At 39.5% G+C, this 20,007-nt stretch overlaps 1 protein-coding gene and 1 long non-coding RNA gene across 2 annotated transcripts in view; one reads left to right on the top strand and one right to left on the bottom strand.

The window, feature by feature from the left end:
* The window catches only part of LOC108539752 (uncharacterized), a 36,954-nt gene that overhangs the window by 3,607 nt on the left and 13,340 nt on the right, over window positions 1-20,007 (top strand). The gene's annotated exons all lie outside the window — the stretch shown is intronic.
* The window catches only part of MYO5B (myosin VB), a 284,042-nt gene continuing 272,962 nt past the window's right edge, over window positions 8,928-20,007 (bottom strand). Inside the window, 4 exon segments of the mRNA XM_017888643.1 lie at window positions 8,928-9,296; window positions 17,770-17,850; window positions 19,135-19,309; window positions 19,866-20,006. Of these exon segments, the coding sequence (XP_017744132.1) occupies window positions 9,144-9,296; window positions 17,770-17,850; window positions 19,135-19,309; window positions 19,866-20,006 (550 nt within the window). The 3' untranslated portion in view covers window positions 8,928-9,143.

The following is a 20,007-nucleotide window of genomic DNA, read 5'->3' as shown; positions in this document are numbered from 1 at the left end:
GAATAAAAGTAAGTAAAGTACACTTGGAAGAGGGCTCAGTGGGCAACTTGAGAGATTCAGCTGTGCCACCTGACCCTTGATTTGGGGACTGATACATTGGTACGGTTCTAGGCCTTGCATTACTTCTTCCAATTCTTCCCTTGCGGTGGGCTGTCCGCATGCTCAGTGGCCTACCAGCACTTGGGAGGGGCGGCATGTGCAGTGTGTTCACTGAAGCTGTGCACATACTCACTGGAGACATTCTTCCCTCACCAGTCTTTTTTCTAGAGGAAGTTCATATACCAGTTAAACTCCACCATTTTGCCTCTTAGTGAGCATGTTTGAGCCCACTCTCCCAAAATCTTATCCAGCAGCTGCTTATCACCATATTCTAGTATTTTCCATCTATTGGGAGAATGTCTTTCCCTGACACCAGTTGAGACCAATGATTATTTTAGATAGTTTAACAACTTGCCTGACCATCACCTGATAGTGCTTGACATTCCTGGGTGGGGTGGGGGAGATTTTCTCCTGCCCTGTTCAAGTCTGCCCAGCTACCTATTCTAAGGGAATATAGACAGGACGTAATACAGACACCAATTTGCTAAACTCCCTCATGTTGTTTACCCTAAGTCTTTATGTGTTCCCAGTACCTCTAAGGCACTATCTCAAACTTTAGACATTTTTCTTTCTCTACTTGTCTGAAGGTTATTTGCAGGGTCTGTATCTTTGGCTCCACTTTCATGTGTAACATAACCTTAGGCAAATCTTCCTTGGATCTAAGTTTACTCTGTAAATACTAATGTTGGTAGAAAGAGACAATGCCATTGTTGCCTTTCAGCCAGAAACCTCCAGAAACACACCTAGTTGAACAAGTTGGGTTTAATGTTCTTTGGAAGAAGGGAGATTGCACATCATGGGTGTGCCTTTGGGAACTGCAGCACATCTCAGTAAAAGGGTGGTAGGATTTGGGGTTTGGTTAGGTGATTTGGGGAGGATCCAAGGAAGTACAGGTTCACTCTGTATTGGGTACTGTCAGGAAGTAGGGACAAGTCTTTAGGTATCAGTACTATTCAGGGTTCTCCAGAGGGACAGAACTAATAGGATATATATATATATATATATATATATATATATATAAGTAATGAAGAAAGGGAGTTTAAGGCCAGGCGTGGTGGCTCACACCTGTAATCCCAGCACTTTGTGAGGCTGAGGTGGGCGGATCACAAGGTCAAGAGATTGGACCAGCCTGGCCAACATGGTGAAAAACCCGTCTCTACTAAAATACAAAATTAGCTGGGCGTGTTGGCACACATCTGTAGTCCCAGCTACTTGGGAGGCTGAGGCAGGAGAATCACTTGAACCCAGGAGGTGGAGGTTGCAGTGAGCCAAGATCGTGCCCCTGCACTCCAGCCTTGTGACAGAGCGAGACTCCGTGACCCCGTCTCAAAAAAAAAAAAAAAAAAAAAAAAAAAAAAAAAAAGACAGGCGGAAGGAAGGAAGAGAGGGAGGGAGGGAAGGAGGGAAGGAGGGAGGGAGTTAGTTTATTAAGGAGAATTGACTCACAGGATCACAAGGTGAAGTCCCACAATAGGCCGTCTGCAGGCTCAGCCAGGAGTGGCTCAGTCCAGGTCCAAAAACCCCAAAAGTAGGGAAGCCAACAGTGCAGTCTTCGGTCTGTGGCCAAAGGGTGCCTGAGAGCCCTTGGCAAGCCATTGGTTTAAGTCCAAGGGTCCAAAGGCTGAAGAACCTGGAGTCTGATGTCCAAGGGCAGGAGGAATGGAAGGAGGCACCCGGCACGGGAGAAAGATGAAAGCCGGAAGACTCAGCAAGCCAGCTTATCCCATCTTCTTCCGCCTGCTTTGTTCTAGCTGCACTGGCAGCCGATTGCATGGTGCCCACCCACACTGAGGGTGGGTATTCCTCTCCCAGACCAGCGACTCAAATGTTAATTTCCTCTGGCAACAACCCCACAGACCCACTCAGGAACAATACTTTACCAGCTATCTAGGCATCCTTCTATCAAGTTGACACCTAATATTAACTGTCACAGTATCATCTTATCTTGAAGGAGGGCCGATTAGAGCCAGGCTCAAGCTGCACCTAGGAAAGCAGCTACATTCCCTCATATTACCTGGGTGGGACAGGGCATATTTGATGTTATATGGTTTACACAGTGATCTTGTTTTTGTGCCTGAGTAAAATTACAGTCTTGTTTCATATCACTTTAGTGTAGTCACAGAGGGACTACATCTGATATTGATGTTTTGTAAGGTTGTTCATAGCAAAACAACAACACGGCCCAGCAGAGAGGACCAGGCCAGCTTCTAGCATGACCCAGGCCTAGCTCTGAATTTCAGATCAGTTCCTGGAAGTCAGGCTGCTTTTCTCTTTCTGAACTAAGTGTATCTTGTATGAAATTTGCTTCTTTTCAAATGTAGTTTTCCTGTTGAGGCTTTGAAGCTAGGCCTAAACCTCTTTGAGTATGAGCTGAAGGCTTTCCTCAAGTAAGGGTATTCTTTGGTCAGCCACTCAAAAAAGTGAATCCATCTTTAGGTTGGAAGGTGGATTCAAAGGTCAATTTTTCACTGCATAGTATACAGCAGGTCCCTACATAACATTGTTTCATTCATTGTCATTTTGACATAATGTCGGTGAGAAAAAAAGAATTGCTTCCTGGCCAGGGCCACTGTGTGTGTGGAGTCTGCAGGTTCTCCCTGTTACAGTGGGTAGCTAGTCAGGCAGGAGCAGGGCAGGAGAGAGCTCCCCATTCCACACACACACCTGGAGCGTCGGGTGACCATCCACTGATGGTCAAGGCAGTTGTTAACTATCTTTCTAAAGTAGTCATTGGTCACAGCCAGCATCAGAGAAAGGCAGTCTCCCAATAGAAAACATGTGAAACTGGTGATCAGCCACTTCCTGACAAGATCTCAGGAGTTGAGAGAAGTAACACAAGACTGCAGAAGTAGGCCAACATATAAAACCCCAAGTCAAGAGGGTAAGCTGCGCTCTTGACTCTTTCAAGTCACCCACTTGGCCCTCTTCCAAGTGTACTTTCCTGATTTTCCACTCTTGTCCTAAAACTTGCCTTGGTCTCTCCTTCTGCTCTACGCCCCTCAAATTCTTTCTTCTGAGGTGGCAAGAATTGAGGCTGCTGCCATGAGACATGGATACGTTCCACTGGTGAGATCCCCATGACTGTTTTCTTTGGATTCTCCAGTGTCCTCCCATGTCCCAAAACTGTGTACGTGAGGTGAATGGGTATGTCTAAGTGATCCCAGTCTGAGTGTGGGTTTGTAAGCACACCCAGTGACAGGCACCCTGAGCTGCCAGGAGAGGTGGGCTCTCAGTAACTCTGAAATGGAATAAGTGGGCAACTTTCTCATTTGTTTTTATTAATCTTTCTTAAATGTATGTATAGCTTTCATTTCAGTGTTTAAATACTAGAAGTGTTTTGGTCTTTATTTAGAAGTTTGTTGATGTTTTGGCCGGACATGGTGACTCATATCTGTAATCCCAGCACTTTGGGAGGCCGAGGCAGGCGGATCACTGGAGGCTAGGAGTTTGAGACCAGTGTAGACAGCATAGTGAAACCCCATCTCTATAAAAATACAAAAAAAATTAGCCAGGCATGGTGGCAGACGCCTGTAATCCCAGCTACTCGGGAGGCTGAGGAGGGAGAATCACTTGAACCCAGGAGGCAGAGGTTGCAGTGAGCTGAGGTCTTGCCATTGCACTCCAGCCTGAGCAACAGAGCAAGACTCCATTTCAAAAAAAAAAAAAATTTTGTTGTTTGTATGACCATAAATATGCTGTAGGAACTGTTTATATCAACTAGCTTATGTTAAAATTGGTGTCATTATGTTATTTTGTTTATACTCGTGGTTTCCTAGAACCTATCGGTGACATTGAGGACTAATTATACTGTGACCATTTTTCTGGATCATGAAATATTTCCATAGTGGTCTCTAATGATGGGTGCTTAAGGGCACCGTCCCTGGAGATGTCTTCTTGTATATTTTTAGGTGGGTCAGGTTAACAATGGGTGTGGAAGGGCACCATCTCTGGAGATGTCTTATTCCATAAATTTGGGTGTAAATTTTTTTTAAAGATTTCCAGGTGATTCTGATGTGTGCTAGTTAAGAAAAAATGTATCAGTATTTCCACATAGATGCTCAGTTTCTGGGCTATTCTGTTCCACTGCTCAATTTTTCCATGTCCAGGGCCGGGCACGGTGGCTCATGCCTATAATCCCAGCACTTTGGGAGGCGGGGGTGGGTGGATCACCTGAGGTCAGGAGTTTGAGACCAGCCTGACCAACATGGAGAAACCCCATCTCTACTAAAAATACAAAATTAGCCGGGCGTGGTGGCATATGCCTGTAATCCCAGCTGCTAGGGAGGCTGAGGTAGGATAATCGCTTGAACCTGGGAGGCGGAGGTTGTGGTGAGCCGAGATCATGCCATTGCACTCCAGCCTGGGCAACAAGAGCAAAACTCCATCTCAAAAAAAAAAAAAATTTCCATGTCTGTCATTCTCACACATCTTAATTACTGAAATTTTGTAAGTCTCGATGCTTGCTAAGGAAAGCTTCCCACTTTCTCAAGGAGGGTCTTCCTTATCCATGGGCCTTTGCTCTTCCATATAAATCTTATAATGAACTGTCAATTTTCACATAGGAACAGTTGAAATTTTGATTTTTAATCTATAGATGAACTTGGGGACAACTGACAAACTTTTAGTGGTATGGAGTCTTTGAATCCATGTACCTAATTATTTTTCCATTTTAATGTTGTCATTGTTTTTCACTTATATTTTACAAATTCCTCCATACAGATCTTGTGACTATTTTCCCACTGATTTTTCATGCCATCTCTACTGTATGCTATGTTATACATAGGATTGGGCCTATCCCTGCACTCCCTATTCTGTTTCATTGATCTACTTGTCTTTGCCTACACCAAAACTGCCTTTAATTCCATAGCTTTAAAGTAATTGCTCAATAAGCCTTGTTATCTGAGAGTCTCTCCCTGCTGCCAGCTTTTGGACTGTAAGATACTGACCTCTGGTTTAAATGATCATGACACGTATTAGAATACAGGCCCCATAATGAAGCTCCTCAAGAGAGCATTACAAAGAAACTTTGTCAACCTGTAGCTACAGAATTTTAAATTTCATTTAGATTTGGCACACCACTGTATTTAAATGTATTTATTTCCACAAATTTTTATCCACAGCTAAATATTACAGTGACTATTACAAGCATTTTTCTATAAACAAACGTGTAGTTTACAGATTTGTGCAAAGTGGAAAAATATTTTCATCAGTAGTCTTTATTCCACGGTGTTAGATTCACCCCTGAATATGATCTGAACTCTTTCGGAGAGGCACTCCTTCATCTAAACGTCAGTTGGTGGCAAAATGTTATATTCAAATCTGGATTATTCTGATATGGTGTCACTTTAGAAAGTAGCTTAGTTTCATTTCTGATTGATCCCCTTTGTTAGAATTAGAAACTTACTTTCTTTGAAAAACAATCTTTTGTATCTAATGACCTGGGTTTGTCATTGGCATTAATCTCTGTCTACACCCTCTAATTCTCTAATTATGGCACCAGTGGGTATAAAAAGTGAATTATGGTTATTTGGCTCATGCAGCAAATTGGAGAAACTGACCACAAATATTCTGTGAAGAACTACAAGGTCTTGCCCCATGCTGTCCCATTTTAGTGACCATTTAGTTATGTAGGCATTATACAAATGCCTCAATTTAGGACACCCTTGCTGTCTTAGTAGGTCAAGTGTATGAAAATTTACTTTATGCAGAATAAATGAATTCTAATTTATTGGTTACTGGAATCTTAATGTATGAAAGCTCTAAGTAAATATTTGATGAATTGATACACAGCAGCATTGATTTTTAAATGTTCCAAGCTCCTAGTTTTGTTTTGTTTTACAAAAGCCTTAAAATTTAGTACTAGGGAAATCAAAGAAAGTAACTCCCACTGACATGCTTCATGGAAAAGGGAAAAACATCTACCTTTGGGTCTAATCTGCCTCCCAGGTGAGCCTACAGGTACTGGAACTCTAACTGCAACTATCAGGGCACAAGGAAAATTCATGATGTAATATGTTGTCGGCTTCAACAACAACTCATGTGTACATACACATTTACTGTAAGTAAACAAGTCCCGTATAATACTTAAAAACAAGTTTTTGATCTATAAATATTTGATTCTTAATATTTAAAATGCTTCTAATGTTTTAAAAGACAAAACTCCCCATGATATCACATTGAACATTAAAATTATTCCCACAGCAACACTTATTTCAGAGAAACAATTGGTAAGTCAGTTATCTTAGTAACCGCTAAAGGCACCTGGTGAGAAAAGCGTCAACTAAATTTTAAATATTAAAAAATTAAAGAGACATCTAATGCAGAGTTCAAACCTATATGTTGAATTGTTAGTCATTACTGATTTCATGACACTGATAAATGTTTGAATTGATTTTTTAAAATGCAGCAAAAATGCTAACAAAAGATTATATAGTTCCCCTAAAGATGCTTCTTCTAGCCTCCAAGTATTAAATAAGATAGATCTAAATATTAACTACATATAAAGTATATATTTGTTAGTCATCTATAAATTTTAAGTACAACTCTAGTGATACACCTTTATCTTTTGGAAGAGAAGAACTAAATCTGCCATTTCTTAGGCTAAATGGACTATTCATAAGGTCCTTCCCTCCCCATTTATTCTAATTGCCAAGCTTTTATTCAGTAAGCTCTTGGCACCTAGTGATTAACCAGAGACAGCAGACAGTAGTGACCAAGAGAGATGGAGAGAATGATGGTATAAGACAATATATAAGGATAGTAAACCACTGTATTTGTGGAACCACTGCATGTCAAAACTCCTTAACACTCTAACAAGGCATTTTTGGTCTTTTAAGATTAAGGATAGTCCTTACGTAAGAGACTCAGTTTCAAACTAAAGTGCATTAAAAAGCAAATTATACTTCACAAACAACTTTAAAGAGGTAGCCACAAACCCAGTTGTTTTAGATTGGCCTTCTAAATGAAGTCAGCACGTGGATTCATGGGTGAGTGTCATGGAAGTCAGTGATTATGTAACTGTAACGAAAGAAAAAGGCACAGCTCTGCAGACACCCAAGAGAAACTGGGATGTTTAATGTGGATGTAGAGGGGATAATGCCCATGACAACTGTCAGCAGCCTTAACCCAGGCTAAGACTGGGCTAAGCCCCAGGAGATGCAGAGAATGACAGAGGAAGCAGTGCTCTAAGGGCACAGTACAGAAGGTAGCTTGGAGTGTGCTGTGTTTCCAAGGGCCTTTTAAGTTGAGTGGTTGAGTAAAAGAGGGTGGAGGCAGGCTGTTCTACTTCCAATTCATGGATAAATCTTATTTTCTCAGTGTAATACAGAGGCTGTTCTTCTATGATTTGCAAATACCATTTTTTCTTATGGGAACAGCATACTGCTATCAAGAAATAGGGAAAAGACAGTAGAAAAAAAAAAAGTGTGGAAAGAATATGGGTTTCCAGTTGAATGCTTGCTTTTGAAGAATTCAAAATACCGTTTAAAAAAAATTCTCAGCGGCGCGGGTGGCTCAGGCCTGTACATTCCGCCCCTCTTGGGAGGGCCGAGCGGGTGGCTCAAGGTCAGGGATCGAGACCATCCGCCTGGGGCTAGATGGGTGAAACCCGTCTCTACCGTAAAAGTCAACAAAAACTAAGCCGGCGCGACGGTGGCGTGCGCCTGGTCGTCCATGCTACTTGGGAGGCTGAGGCAGGAAATGCGGTGAACCCGGGAGGCGCGAGTCTTGCGTGGCCAGGTCCGGCCACTCATCAGCTGCCGGTGACAGCGAGCGAGACTCCGTCTCAAAAAAAAAAAAAAAAAAAAAAAAAAAAGAAAAAATTCTAAGCGCAGGCAGCACATCTGCCTATTAGCCTGTTCTTTTTAAAATCCTTCTTTGTGTAAGAGATTTTAACAAAAAATCCTTTTTTGGTAGAGTTTTAAGTGTGCGCTAAATTGAAAGTTGAACTACCTGAAAAGGGCAGTTGCCTAATCATTTTTTCTCTTAAAAAAAAAAAAAAAACCCAAACTTTAGTATAATATCCCTGAACTGATTATTTTTGAAGGTTTTTCAGATGATCTGATGTGCAAGCTTTAGTTTGTTTTACTATTTGGTTTCTGGAATAGTAGAGCATTATGTGATGCTCTTACTGGAGGCTTAATGGTATTAAGAGATTAAAAGTTTTCATATTGACTTGTTTGGTTTTTATATCTATAAATAAAACAAGTTGTTATCCTTTTCTAATATTTAGCTTATATACATTTTTGTGAAAGTTTTGTGGGACTTGGAAAGTGTATGGACCAGCATCAGAAACAAAGTAGTTTTCCATCTTTCTCACCTGGAGTTTGGGATAGCAGCCTTTCAATACTCTCTTCCATTAAACCAAGATTACACAAAAGTGTTTGAGCACACTGAGGATGGGCACTTCTAATTTTGCTTCAGAAACCAGTACTCAAAATGTCTGGTCTGGAGGTCATTTACACCACTGTCTTTGTAATCAGCCATTAAAAAATATTTTGGGAACATTTCTCAGAAGTCTCATCCCCATATTTTTGTTCTTAACACATCTCACCACAAACTCAACCACACCTATGGTTTGCAAACTTTGGGAAATGTCAGTATATGCCATTATCATGGTTATTAGTACCATTATTTGTTAAAAGCCCTTTGAAGGCAATTTATGTGACTTATATATATTTGATATTTTAATTTGGACATTCTCCAGTTATACGCAAAGATCAAAACTAGGCAGCTTCATTTTATAGAATTGGCACCTTTTATTTGCCTATGGGGACTGCTTGGTGTCTATAAGTTATGCATATTGTTGGACTGAAATCAAACTTAAAATCTTCCATATTTCAAGTGTTTTTATTCTGAGCAGTAGGTACAAAAAAATAATGACATAGTTGTGTCTAATTCTGTATAGTTCAGCACCCCTCCACAGGCTGTCAATCTCTGATTTGATCTACTTTTACCAGATTTAACAGACCCTTGAATTTACTTTACTGTATATACTTCCTTTTTGCTCACATTGGGAATCAAACTAATGCTGGAAACATGCATCTTCAGACTTCATTGAGGAACTCCAGATTGAGACACGCTGGGATGTGGATTGAGTCCATGGTTAGAGAAGATGGATTAAATGGAAACACAACAGGAAACATGTGCTTGGCATCTAACAGCAGTTGCTGAGGGTCATTCCGCTCTTGTAGTTGTGCCTATGGGGAAGAATAAGACCATGGAAAGTTTGAGTACCCCTAAAAATAGGCAGTTTAAGTAAATTCACGAAAGTGAGTTGGCATGTATCATGGAAAGATTTCTAAGACAATTAGGTAAAACTTCAGGAACAGGAGAATGTGATCTCCTTACCCTTGAGGTATTTAGTGGGGCGAGAAGCCCTGACTTAGGCTTCTTGGAGATCAGAGGGCTATAAGCACTCTTCTAATTCTAGCATTCTTTAAAAAATTTTCTATCTAAGGGAGAATATAAAATACATCTCAGGTGCAAACCATATGGAGAGGCACTGTAGTGGAGTGGCCAAGGGCATGAGTTTTTTTTAGGTAGACAGCTTGAGCTCTAATCCTGGCACCACCCTGGGCAAATTCCTGAATTTTTCTATGTCCCAGTTTCTTTACCTGTAGAATGGAATGGGAGAAGAGTATATCACATAAAATGGCAGAGTATGAAGCTCTAGGGATTGGTCCCTCCACTGAAGCTACCCTGAACTAGAAACAGTGATTGTCAACTATCTTGTAACTCTGGAACTTGACTGGACATTTATAAACAATTGGGAGAGTGATTGATAAAGGGAGAGGCTGCTGATCTTTGCTAAGAGAACTGTGTGTGTGACCCAGCTACTATCCCCCTCTCTTCAGCTCCCCTGAAGCTATGGGGATAGCAGCCCATATTCCTGGAGTAGCTAGCTGGCCAGGGCAGGCAGTGGGACATTGTCCTCCAAAAATTTGGGGTTGTGCACTTTGGTTGATCTGGTGGGTCCCAGCAGATGCCTGTCTTGGTTAGACATTTCTTGGGATGCAATGGCTTCCACTAGTGGCATCAACTAGAACATTTAAAGGCACAGAGCCCCTCCCTGCTTCCTATTTGAAGCCAGAAATTTTAGGAAAAGTACAAAAACTGAAATGAAAAACTGACTAGAGGAGTTTAACAGTAGACTTCAGCAGGCAGAAGATCAGTGAACTTGAAGATAAAGCAATTGAAATGATCCAGTCTGAGAAGAAAATGAAAATAATGTAAAAATGAACAGAGCCTAACAGATCTACTGGACACTATGAATTGTACTAACATACACATTACAGTAGTACCAGAAGGAAAAGAGCAAGAAGGGGGCAACAAAATATTTGAAGAAATAATGCCTGAAACTTCCCAAATCTGATGAAAGACATGTATGTAATCATCTAAAAAGCTCAATGAACTCCAAGTAGGATAAAGGCAAAGAGATTCACAGTGAAACATATTATACTAAATTGTCAAACCCTAAAACAGAGAGGGAGTCTTGAAGGCAGTGAGAAAGAAGTGACTTGTCACATAAAGTCATCCCTCAGTATCCATGGGGGATTGGTTCCAGGAATTCCCACAGATACCCAAATCCATGGATATGCAAGTACTGCAGTCGGCCCTGTAGAACCCATAGATACAAAAAGTTGTCCCTCCATAGCTACAGGTTCTGCATCCTGTGAATACTGAATTTTGAATCTGTGGTTGGCTGAACCTGCAGATATGGAACCTGTGGATATGGAGGGCTGACTGTATAAGGTATCCTCAAATAAGATTAACAGCTGTTTTTTCATCAGAAACCATGCAGGCTAGGAGGCAGTGGGATGACACAGTTCAAATCCAGAAAGGAAAAAATCTTGTCTGCTAAGAATTCTAAATCTGGCAAAACTACCCTTCAAGAATGAAGGAGAAATTAAGTCATTTCCAGAGACAAAGAAGGACATTATATTTTAATAAAAGGTTCAACTCATCAAGAAGATATAATAAACATCTGCACCTAGCAACAGAACCTCAAAATATTTGAAGTGAGAACTGACAGACTTTAAGGGAGAATAGTTCTACAGTAATGGTTGGACATTTCAATACCCCATTTTTAATCATGGATAGAACCAGATAGATCAATAAGAAAATAGAGGCCATGAACAACACTATAAACCAATTAGTCCTAACAAACACATATGGAACACTCCACTTAGCAGCATACACATTCTTCTCAGTGCATATGGAACAGTCTCCAATGGACCTTGTGTTACACAAAACAAGTCTGAATAAATTTAAAAAGATTAAAGCCATATGAAATATTTTTTGATTATGATGGAATGAAACTATAAATCAATAAATGAAGGAAAACTGCAAAATCCACAAATATGTGGAAACTAATAAGTTCTTAAATAGCCAATGGGCTAAAGAAATCACAGGGGAATTAGACAATAAAATATAATAAACCAAAACTTATGGGATGGGGTAAATGTAGTGCTAAAAAAGTTTGTAGCTGTGAGATGTCTAACTTAAAAAAAAAAAAAAAAAAAAAAAACTCAAATCAATAACCTAACTGTATACCTTAAGGAATCCAGAAACGAGCAAACTAACTAAACCTAGAAGAAATGAAATAACACGAATTGATGAAAATAGAGAATAGAACAATACCTCAAAACAAATGAAATCAACGTTGGTTCAAAAAATTGACAAACCCTTTTTTTTTTTTTTTTTTTTTTAGACGGAGTCTTGCTCTGTCCCAGGCTGGAGTGCAAGTGGTGTGGATCTCTGCTCACTGCAACTTCACCTCCCGTTCAGTGATTCTCCTGCCTCAGCCCTGAGTCGTTTGGATTGGGATTACAGGTGTGTGTGAAGACTAAAATGAGAAATTAGCAAATCAGAAATGAAAGTGAGGACATTACTGCCAATTTTACAGAAATAAAAAGGATTATAAGAGAATACTATGAAAAATTTAACACCAACAAATTGGATAACCTAGATGAAATGGACAAAATCTGAGGAACACACAAACTACCAAAACTGATTTAAGAAGAAATAGAAAATCTGAATAGACCTGTAACAAGTAAGGACACTGAATTGGTAATTAAATATTTCCCAACATAGGAAAGCCCAAGATGGACTTCACTGGTGAAGACTATGAAACATTTTAAGAAGAATTAACACCAGTTCTCAAACTCTTCCTAAAAATCAAAGAGGAAGGCACACTTTAACTCATTCTGTGAGGCCAGTATAACCCTAATATCAAAGCCAGATAAAGACACTGTAAGAAAACAAAACTATATTCATCCCTTATCAATATAGATGTAAAAGCCCTCAAAAAAATGCTAGCAAACTGAATTCAGTAAAAGGTTGAAAGGATTATACACCATGACCAAGTAGGATTTATCTTCAGAAAGCAAGGTTAGTTCAACATAAAAATCAATGTAATATACCACATTAACAGAATGAAGAGGAAAAAACCCACATCATCTCAATTGATGCAGAAAAAGCATTTGCCAAAATCCAACTTTCTTTATGATAAAAGATAAATCCCTCCATGATAAAGACCATAGGTAAAACCCACATTCAACATCACAAATAGCATACTCAAAAAGTTTTTCCTCTAAGATCAAGAATAAGATAAGGATGCCTATTCTTACCACTTCTATTCAGCATAGTTCTAGCCAGAGCAATTATGCAAGAAAAGAGGTAAGAGGCAGCCAATTTGGACAGGAAGAAGTAAAATGATCCTTTTGCAGACAACATATCTTACATGTAGAAAAATCTAAAGAATTCACACACAAATATTGCTAGAGCTAATGAATTCAGGAAAGTACATAATAAAAAACCAACACATAAAAATCAGTTGTATTTCTATTCACTAGTCATGAATAATCAGAAAGAAAAACAATTCCATTTACAATAACATCAAAAAGAATAAAATACTTAGGAATAAATCTAGCCAAGAAGGTGCAAGACTTCTGAAAGAGCCAAGACCTCAACAAATGGAAAGACACCCTATATTCATGTACTAGAAGACTTAAGATGACAATACTACATACAGCAATCTATGCTAGCAATCAATGCTATCCCTATCAAGATCCCAATGATGTTTTTCGCAGAAATCTAAAAAATCCCAAAATTCATATCAAACTTCAAGGGATCTTGACTAGCCAAAGCAATCCTGAAAAATAACAAAATTGGCTGGGTGCAATGGCTCACGCCTGCAATCCCAGCACTTCGGGAGGCTGAGGTGGGCAGATCACCTGAGGTTTGGAGTGCGAGACTAGTCTGGCAAACATGGTGAAGCCCCATCTCTACTAAAAATGCAGAAATTAGCCAGGCGTGGTGGTGCATGCCTGTAATCCCAGCTACTTGGGAGGCTGAGGCAGGAGAATTGCTTGAACCTGGGAGGGGGAGGGTGCAGTGACCTGAGATTGCACTACTGCACTCCATGGGTGATGGAGTGAGACTGTCTCAAAAAAAAAAAAAAAAAAAAAAAAAAAGGAGGACTCACACTTCCCATTTGAAAACTTTACAAAGCTATGGGAATCAAAACAGTGTGGTACTGGTATACGGACAGACATATAGACCAATAGAATATAAGGACCCAGAAAAAAAAACCCTCATATTTTGGTTAATTGATTTTTGACAAGGGTGCCAAGTCCATTCAATGGGGGAAAGGGCAGTGTCTTTGACAAATGGTGCTGAGACAACTGGATATCCACATACAGAAGAATGAAGTGGGACATTCACCTTACACCATATACAAACATTAACTCAGAATGGATCAAAAACTTAAAGGGAGCTAAATCTGTAAAACTCTTATCATATCTGATAAGGATTTAATATCAAGATTGTACAAATAACTCCAACTCAATACTAAAAATGCAACAATCTAATTTAAAAATGAATTAAAGACTGGAATAGATATTTCTCCAGAGAAGATACACACATGGCCAATAGGTGCATGAAAAGATGCTAGTCATCAGAGAGATACAAATCCAAACCACAGTGAGATACCACCTCACACCCATTAAGATGGCTATAATTTTAAAAAGCTGGAAAATCACAAGTGTTGGCGAGGATGTGGGGAAACTGGAACTCTCATGCATTGCTGGTGGGAATGTAAAATGGTATAGCTGCTGTGGAAAAGTTTGAGGTTCCTTATAAAGTTTAAAATATAGAGTTACCGTATGACCCAGTAATTCTGCCTCTAACTATATGCCCCAGAGAACTGAAAAACGGATCTCAGCTATTTGTGCAACAATGTTCATAGCAGCATGATTCCCAATAGCCAAAACATGGAAACAGTGCAGTTTCCATCAGCCAATGAATAGACAGAATGTGATATATGAAGGGAATATTAGTCACTAAAAAAAGGAATGAAATTCTTACGCATGCTACAACATGGATGACCTTTGAGAACCTAAGTGAAATAAGGCAGACCCAAAAGAATATCGTATGACTCAACTTATATGTGACATCTAGAATTTACATGTAAGTTAATATAGAAGCCTACCCAGCGTTGAAGGGAAGCGAGAATATTATTTGCGCAAATGGGTAGTGTTTCTGTTTAAGATGATGAAAGAATTTTGGAAATAGTGATGATAGTTATATAATATTGTGAATATACTTAATGCCACTGAACTGTACACTTAAAAATGGTTAAATGGAACACACATACCCCAAAACCATGAGATGGGGAAGAGTACCCTTCTCGTAAGGTTGTGAGGATTAAAAGAGTTAACAGGTATAAAGAACAGAGTACCATCACTGGCACATAGTAAGGGCTGTATTTGCTGTTATCGGTTTTATAATATGCTCCTTTGTTCCTCCTGCCTGTGCATTAACCATTAATCTCTGAACCATGAACTGCTGGTAGAAGCTGTACTTTTACAAAAGTCAATAGGGTTAACTGTGGGAGTAATGCCAAAAAGGAAAATCAATTATATCCTGATTTTGTGAAAACACAATTTATTTTTCTTAAACCTCGAAACAGGCCATGGGCAGTAAATACATAGCAGCATTTGAAAAGTGCTGGGAAACATGTTTACAGAATGAAGTCAGTTTAAGCATGGCATTGTAAGATGGTTCTATAGTGGCAGGGGAACCTAGAATTGCCCACGTTTTCATCCATTACCTGAATTATGAATAGAAAGCATGACTTAAATTTCCAGTACCCATGTGTTTGGCATCTTGAAAGATGGGCCAAAATTTTAAAGTAATTTCAATCATTTGAAAAAGAGGTTTGAAATGATGGGAGAGAAGTTTACAGGAGAGAAAGGTATTTAGGGAGGAATAAACAACAAGCCTCACTAATTCAAGATACTCAATGGTGGCTCTGATAGGCCTGGCAGAATGATTCTCTGGGACTGTTGAAGGCTCACACACATCCCACTCCTGGCAGAATGATTCTCTGGGACTGTTGAAGGCTCACACACATCCCACTCCTGGCAGAATGATTCTCTGGGACTGTTGAAGGCTCACACATCCCACTCCTGGCAGAATGATTCTCTGGGACTGTTGAAGGCTCACACACATCCCACTCCTGGCAGAATGATTCTCTGGGACTGTTGAAGGCTCACACACATCCCACTCTGAGTTTTGCTGTATTTATTATCACAAACCTATCGCATGGTGTATGTATGTAAAATGTGAAATAGCAGGAGGCTCTGGGAAAAAAGTCATCTTTGTAGCACTTAAGGACCCTTGTATTTCTCCACATTAGTTAGATGTGACAGTAGACTTCACTACCTAAAAGGTTTGAAGAAATTTTAGAGAGTATAAAAATGGGAAAAGAAAGTGAAATATTACCTCTGTTATCACAATTCAACAGCAAAAGGCATGTATACATTTAATCAATTAAAATTTACAAGGTGGTCATTTCACAGAAATCCTCCTGTGAATGCTTTGGTGAGTTTAACTTCAAATTTACATTTTTAAAGGTCAGTATAAAGCTATAAAAAGCCCAAGCAATGGTTTGTTTTAACAAGTAACTTGTCTTTATCACACAAGTGTGTTCAAATGTAGGAAGGTGGGATTGTTCACCATTTCTTCTGAGCACTGTATAGGTAGAAACAGAACATAAAGCTATAGCTCATAAAAAAAAAAATCTTTTGATGGAACTGCGAGACACTGAAATTGATTACTGAGTAAGATTCAAAATCTGACTGTACATACTTTCAGAGACTATTTGGGCTTAACTTCCATTATATTTTTCCTTTGTCCTTAATCCATTAAACCTGCAGTATGATTTGGCATGTATTTTTTAACCTGAATTCTCATAAACAGTGGGGTTGCCAATTTATGAGCAGTTATAGTTCTCCCTCTAATGTGTGTCTCAGATATTCAAAACCAAACAAGACTTTCTAAACTTGCACTTTTGTGTAAATTATCAGCCCTCCATAAAAATCCACATAATGGGTCCAGGGTCAGATATCTCAGTGGCTTCTGTCATCAAACTCTTCCCATGTCAGCATCTGACTATGAGCATCCTAACTGGATATTTTCTGTCTGCGCCACCTGCAATCCCGTTGTTATATTCATGTTGGTGAGTAGAGACTCACTCTGCCTGCCCCGCTCTGTGGCCTGTGTCTTTAACAATCGACTGTGTTTCTGTCATTGCCCTTAGGAGAACAACCTTTAGTCTGACTAGGCACCCCTTCCCAGACGTTTGGCCTCTGTTCCCTATTTAGATGTTGGGCCAAAGTTCATTTAGATTGTTTTTGCCATGGCTCTTTTCAAACCCCCTTTTAGCCCTTTTCAGGGCCCTCTAAATCTCTGGATCTACGTTGAAACACTGGAAGGAGCTCGAAATAAAATTCTAGGAGTATTCCACAGGGAACAGGTTCTTGTACAAAGCTCCATGTTTCCTCATGTTTCTTCAGCGTCTTTGATAAACCTCCATTTGGTCCCCTTTTTCCTGACTCTCCCTCCTCTGATCACTTCCCCCTGCACCCCTTTTAATCCTTGTTTCGTGTCAACATCACTTCACTGGCCAATAAGTTCGTTTCAAAGTTTGAGGGAGTGCTATGTCTCCCCTGAGGTGCTCCCCACAGGTAATCATGGGAGAAGAGTGGCCTGTTTTCTGAATCATTGCGACATGACTATCATTCTAACACTGTCACAGTTACTATCACATGCAAAGGTCAGGCACTCAGCCAAAATCACCTTGGGCTCGGCTTGAGGAAGCTCATCTTTAAGTAAAAAATTCCCATCTTAGGAAAAGACAGATTTAAATTACCGTTTTCCCTAGTACGTTTTCTTTCAAGCATTTTCCTAAAAGCAAATATTGTAAGTCTTAGACAATATTGAGCTTAAGAGCTCAAATTGTTTTCTTTAAAGAACATTTCTTAGTTCAATTTATGGTTAGGACTGATATTCTGCTTACATTGTTAATTCCATTTGGTGCTAATAGTTCAGTAACATGCTAGTGGCAAATGAAATAATGCTTAAACTATGTCTATAATCTGAGAGGCAGAGATTGTAAAAGTTGAGTTTTCTGTGTGTAAACAGTAAGTTACTCATGCGTGATACGGTTCATGTTTACCTAAGTAGAAAGCCTAGGAATGTAAGGTCTCCTAACATATATGTAACCAGTATTTTAGTAATAAAGAGAAGCAAAGTTGAAACCCAAATTTTCAATTTCCTTTATAGTCTCAGACTAGGACTTTATAAAATTACTATTTTAAAACTCACCTGGATGGTTCGTATAAAGGCCACTGTTACCCGTTCTTCAAATTCATTCAGGGGAGTATAAAGGTTTAAAATTTTGACAATCTGTTGGGGGTAAAAACAGAATTTAGCACACAGCTAAATGAACATGAGACAACTTTTGAACTTTAAAGAATATGTGACATTGGAACAAGAGTATGATCCTTTTTAGACAAGGCCCACAACACAGATGGAGCTGGACTGACGTTTACACTTGGAGCCTGCATCCAGTAAACTAGAGCCCACAGCTTTGCCAGGTGGATCTGAGCCCTCTCACCGAATTTATGTCTCCTGTAAACCCACCTGCCCCTCCCCACTATGTTTGTTGGTATACACAATGAGGAGTTTAGAATGCGGTAGCCTGAAATCCTTAGCCTCTTATCTACTAGTAATTTAAAGGTTTCTTCTGAAGAGTACTGGAGATCTTACCTTAGATGAGAAAGGTCTTGTTTAATACCTAACTACCCCCATCCCCCAACATTATTTACAAATGAGTCTTTGAACAGGAGATACTCTTTTGTCTGCCTACCACTGGTTTGGTAGAAGTAGACTGCCCAAATGCAATGCCACCTGCATTCTAGAAGCAAACTTATGTCAAGTGAAATGTATTTAAAGAGGAGAGAAATGTTTGAAGACTTTCTGGAAATGTTTACAGAAGGAAGCAGTTTTTTTTGAGTTCAATATATAATATTTTAGTAGTAAGTGGAGGAGGTAAGGAAAGGCGTTTACTTTGCTATATTAAGATGTGTTTTTCTGTACTGAGTTTGGATTTTGTTACTTATCTTTCAGGGACTGGCAATGTATCAGCAACAGAGTCATTGTTATACAGTTTTTTAGGGAAAAGGAAAGTAATACTTAAATGCCCCTAAGTTCTTAATGACTTCATTTAAAACAATATAAATGAGTGTGAGTGAAAATATGACCATATTGAAATTAGTTTTAAAGAAAACTTTTTTTCTTACAATTACAGTTGTAAAGAAAGTAAATACCTGATGCTGCCAATTTCTGAAAATTTGTGGATTTCTATGTAAGAAACATTCCAGAATTCATTACATTTAAAAAAGTTTTACCTAAACTTGACGTTTTGTGGGTTTGCTACCTTATCTTTTAAGTGAGTAAGATGGATAGAGAGTTACGAGAAAACAGTATCCGTGGCATCCTTTTCACAGACCAAATGGTTTTGGTTCATCTAGGAATATCCCATTAGCTGCACTTCAAAATTGTATCTTTAGGGGTATATAAAGGGTGGGAGTACAACACTAACAAATAACCACTAACGAGAACAGACTTGGAATGGATGCTGGGCTTGCTTGGAATATCATGGTTGACAGAGGTGAAGAGTGACTGTACCTGCTGGGTGCTGAGGGAGGTACACAGGGAGCAGATGGCCTCTGCATCCTCCTGGGTTTTCTTCTTCAATTGCAGGAGCTGGGCTGCTTGGATCAGAGGTTCCATGGTCTGAACTGCTCCACTCTGGTGAAGGTTTCTTCCCCGAAGCCACTCCTCAAGCTGACTTATATTGTACCTTAGCCATAGGTAGAAAGCAAGCTATGTTAAGCTGGTGTCATTATTTATCTCACATGGTTAAAAAGCACGGCAAGTGCCTTGCACTCAGGAACTATTTGTTGAATAAAGAATGAACAAATGAATGAGTGGGTACTTAAAATCAAACAAAGATGAAACACCTGAAGTGTCTAAGTTAACGGGGAAAAATAGGCATTAAATATACTGAATTGTAAGTATTATATTTAACATTCACAAATGTATTTATACTTCTATGTGAGCCTTCATGCCTCTTAACTCATTTTCTCTTTGATCTATCTGCTTTGTATTTAGTCTTTAACTTAGAGTGTGTCAGTATCTTTAAGCTTTGAACTAATTTGTTTACCAAGTCAACCATCTCAGTGTTTGATGGATTTCACCAACAGATAAAAAGGTGATGGATTTGCGTCACAGACTGATGGAGACAAGGACTGTCAATTAGATTTGGATTTCATGTTTAGAAACAGCAGTCTTGTGTTCTGATTCTAGTCAGTGAGGGCCCACTCCATCTGTGTTGTTGGGGGGTGCTCCTCTCTTACCTGAGTTGCATGCCTGTGCTCCAAGAGCAGAGGTCCTTCCACAGGAGCAGGTTGTTAAGAGTCACTGCATTGATCATGTAGAAGAGCTGTTTGAACACCTGCAGGATGATCGCAGGGTCCAAGCCCTGGTCACACAAGACTA

Source organism: Rhinopithecus bieti, unplaced genomic scaffold, assembly GCF_001698545.2.
Source record: "Rhinopithecus bieti isolate Rb0 unplaced genomic scaffold, ASM169854v2 scaffold_18295, whole genome shotgun sequence".
NCBI lineage: Eukaryota > Metazoa > Chordata > Mammalia > Primates > Cercopithecidae > Rhinopithecus > Rhinopithecus bieti.
Note: the sequence above shows the minus strand (reverse complement) of the source record. Positions and strands in the feature narration are given on the sequence as shown.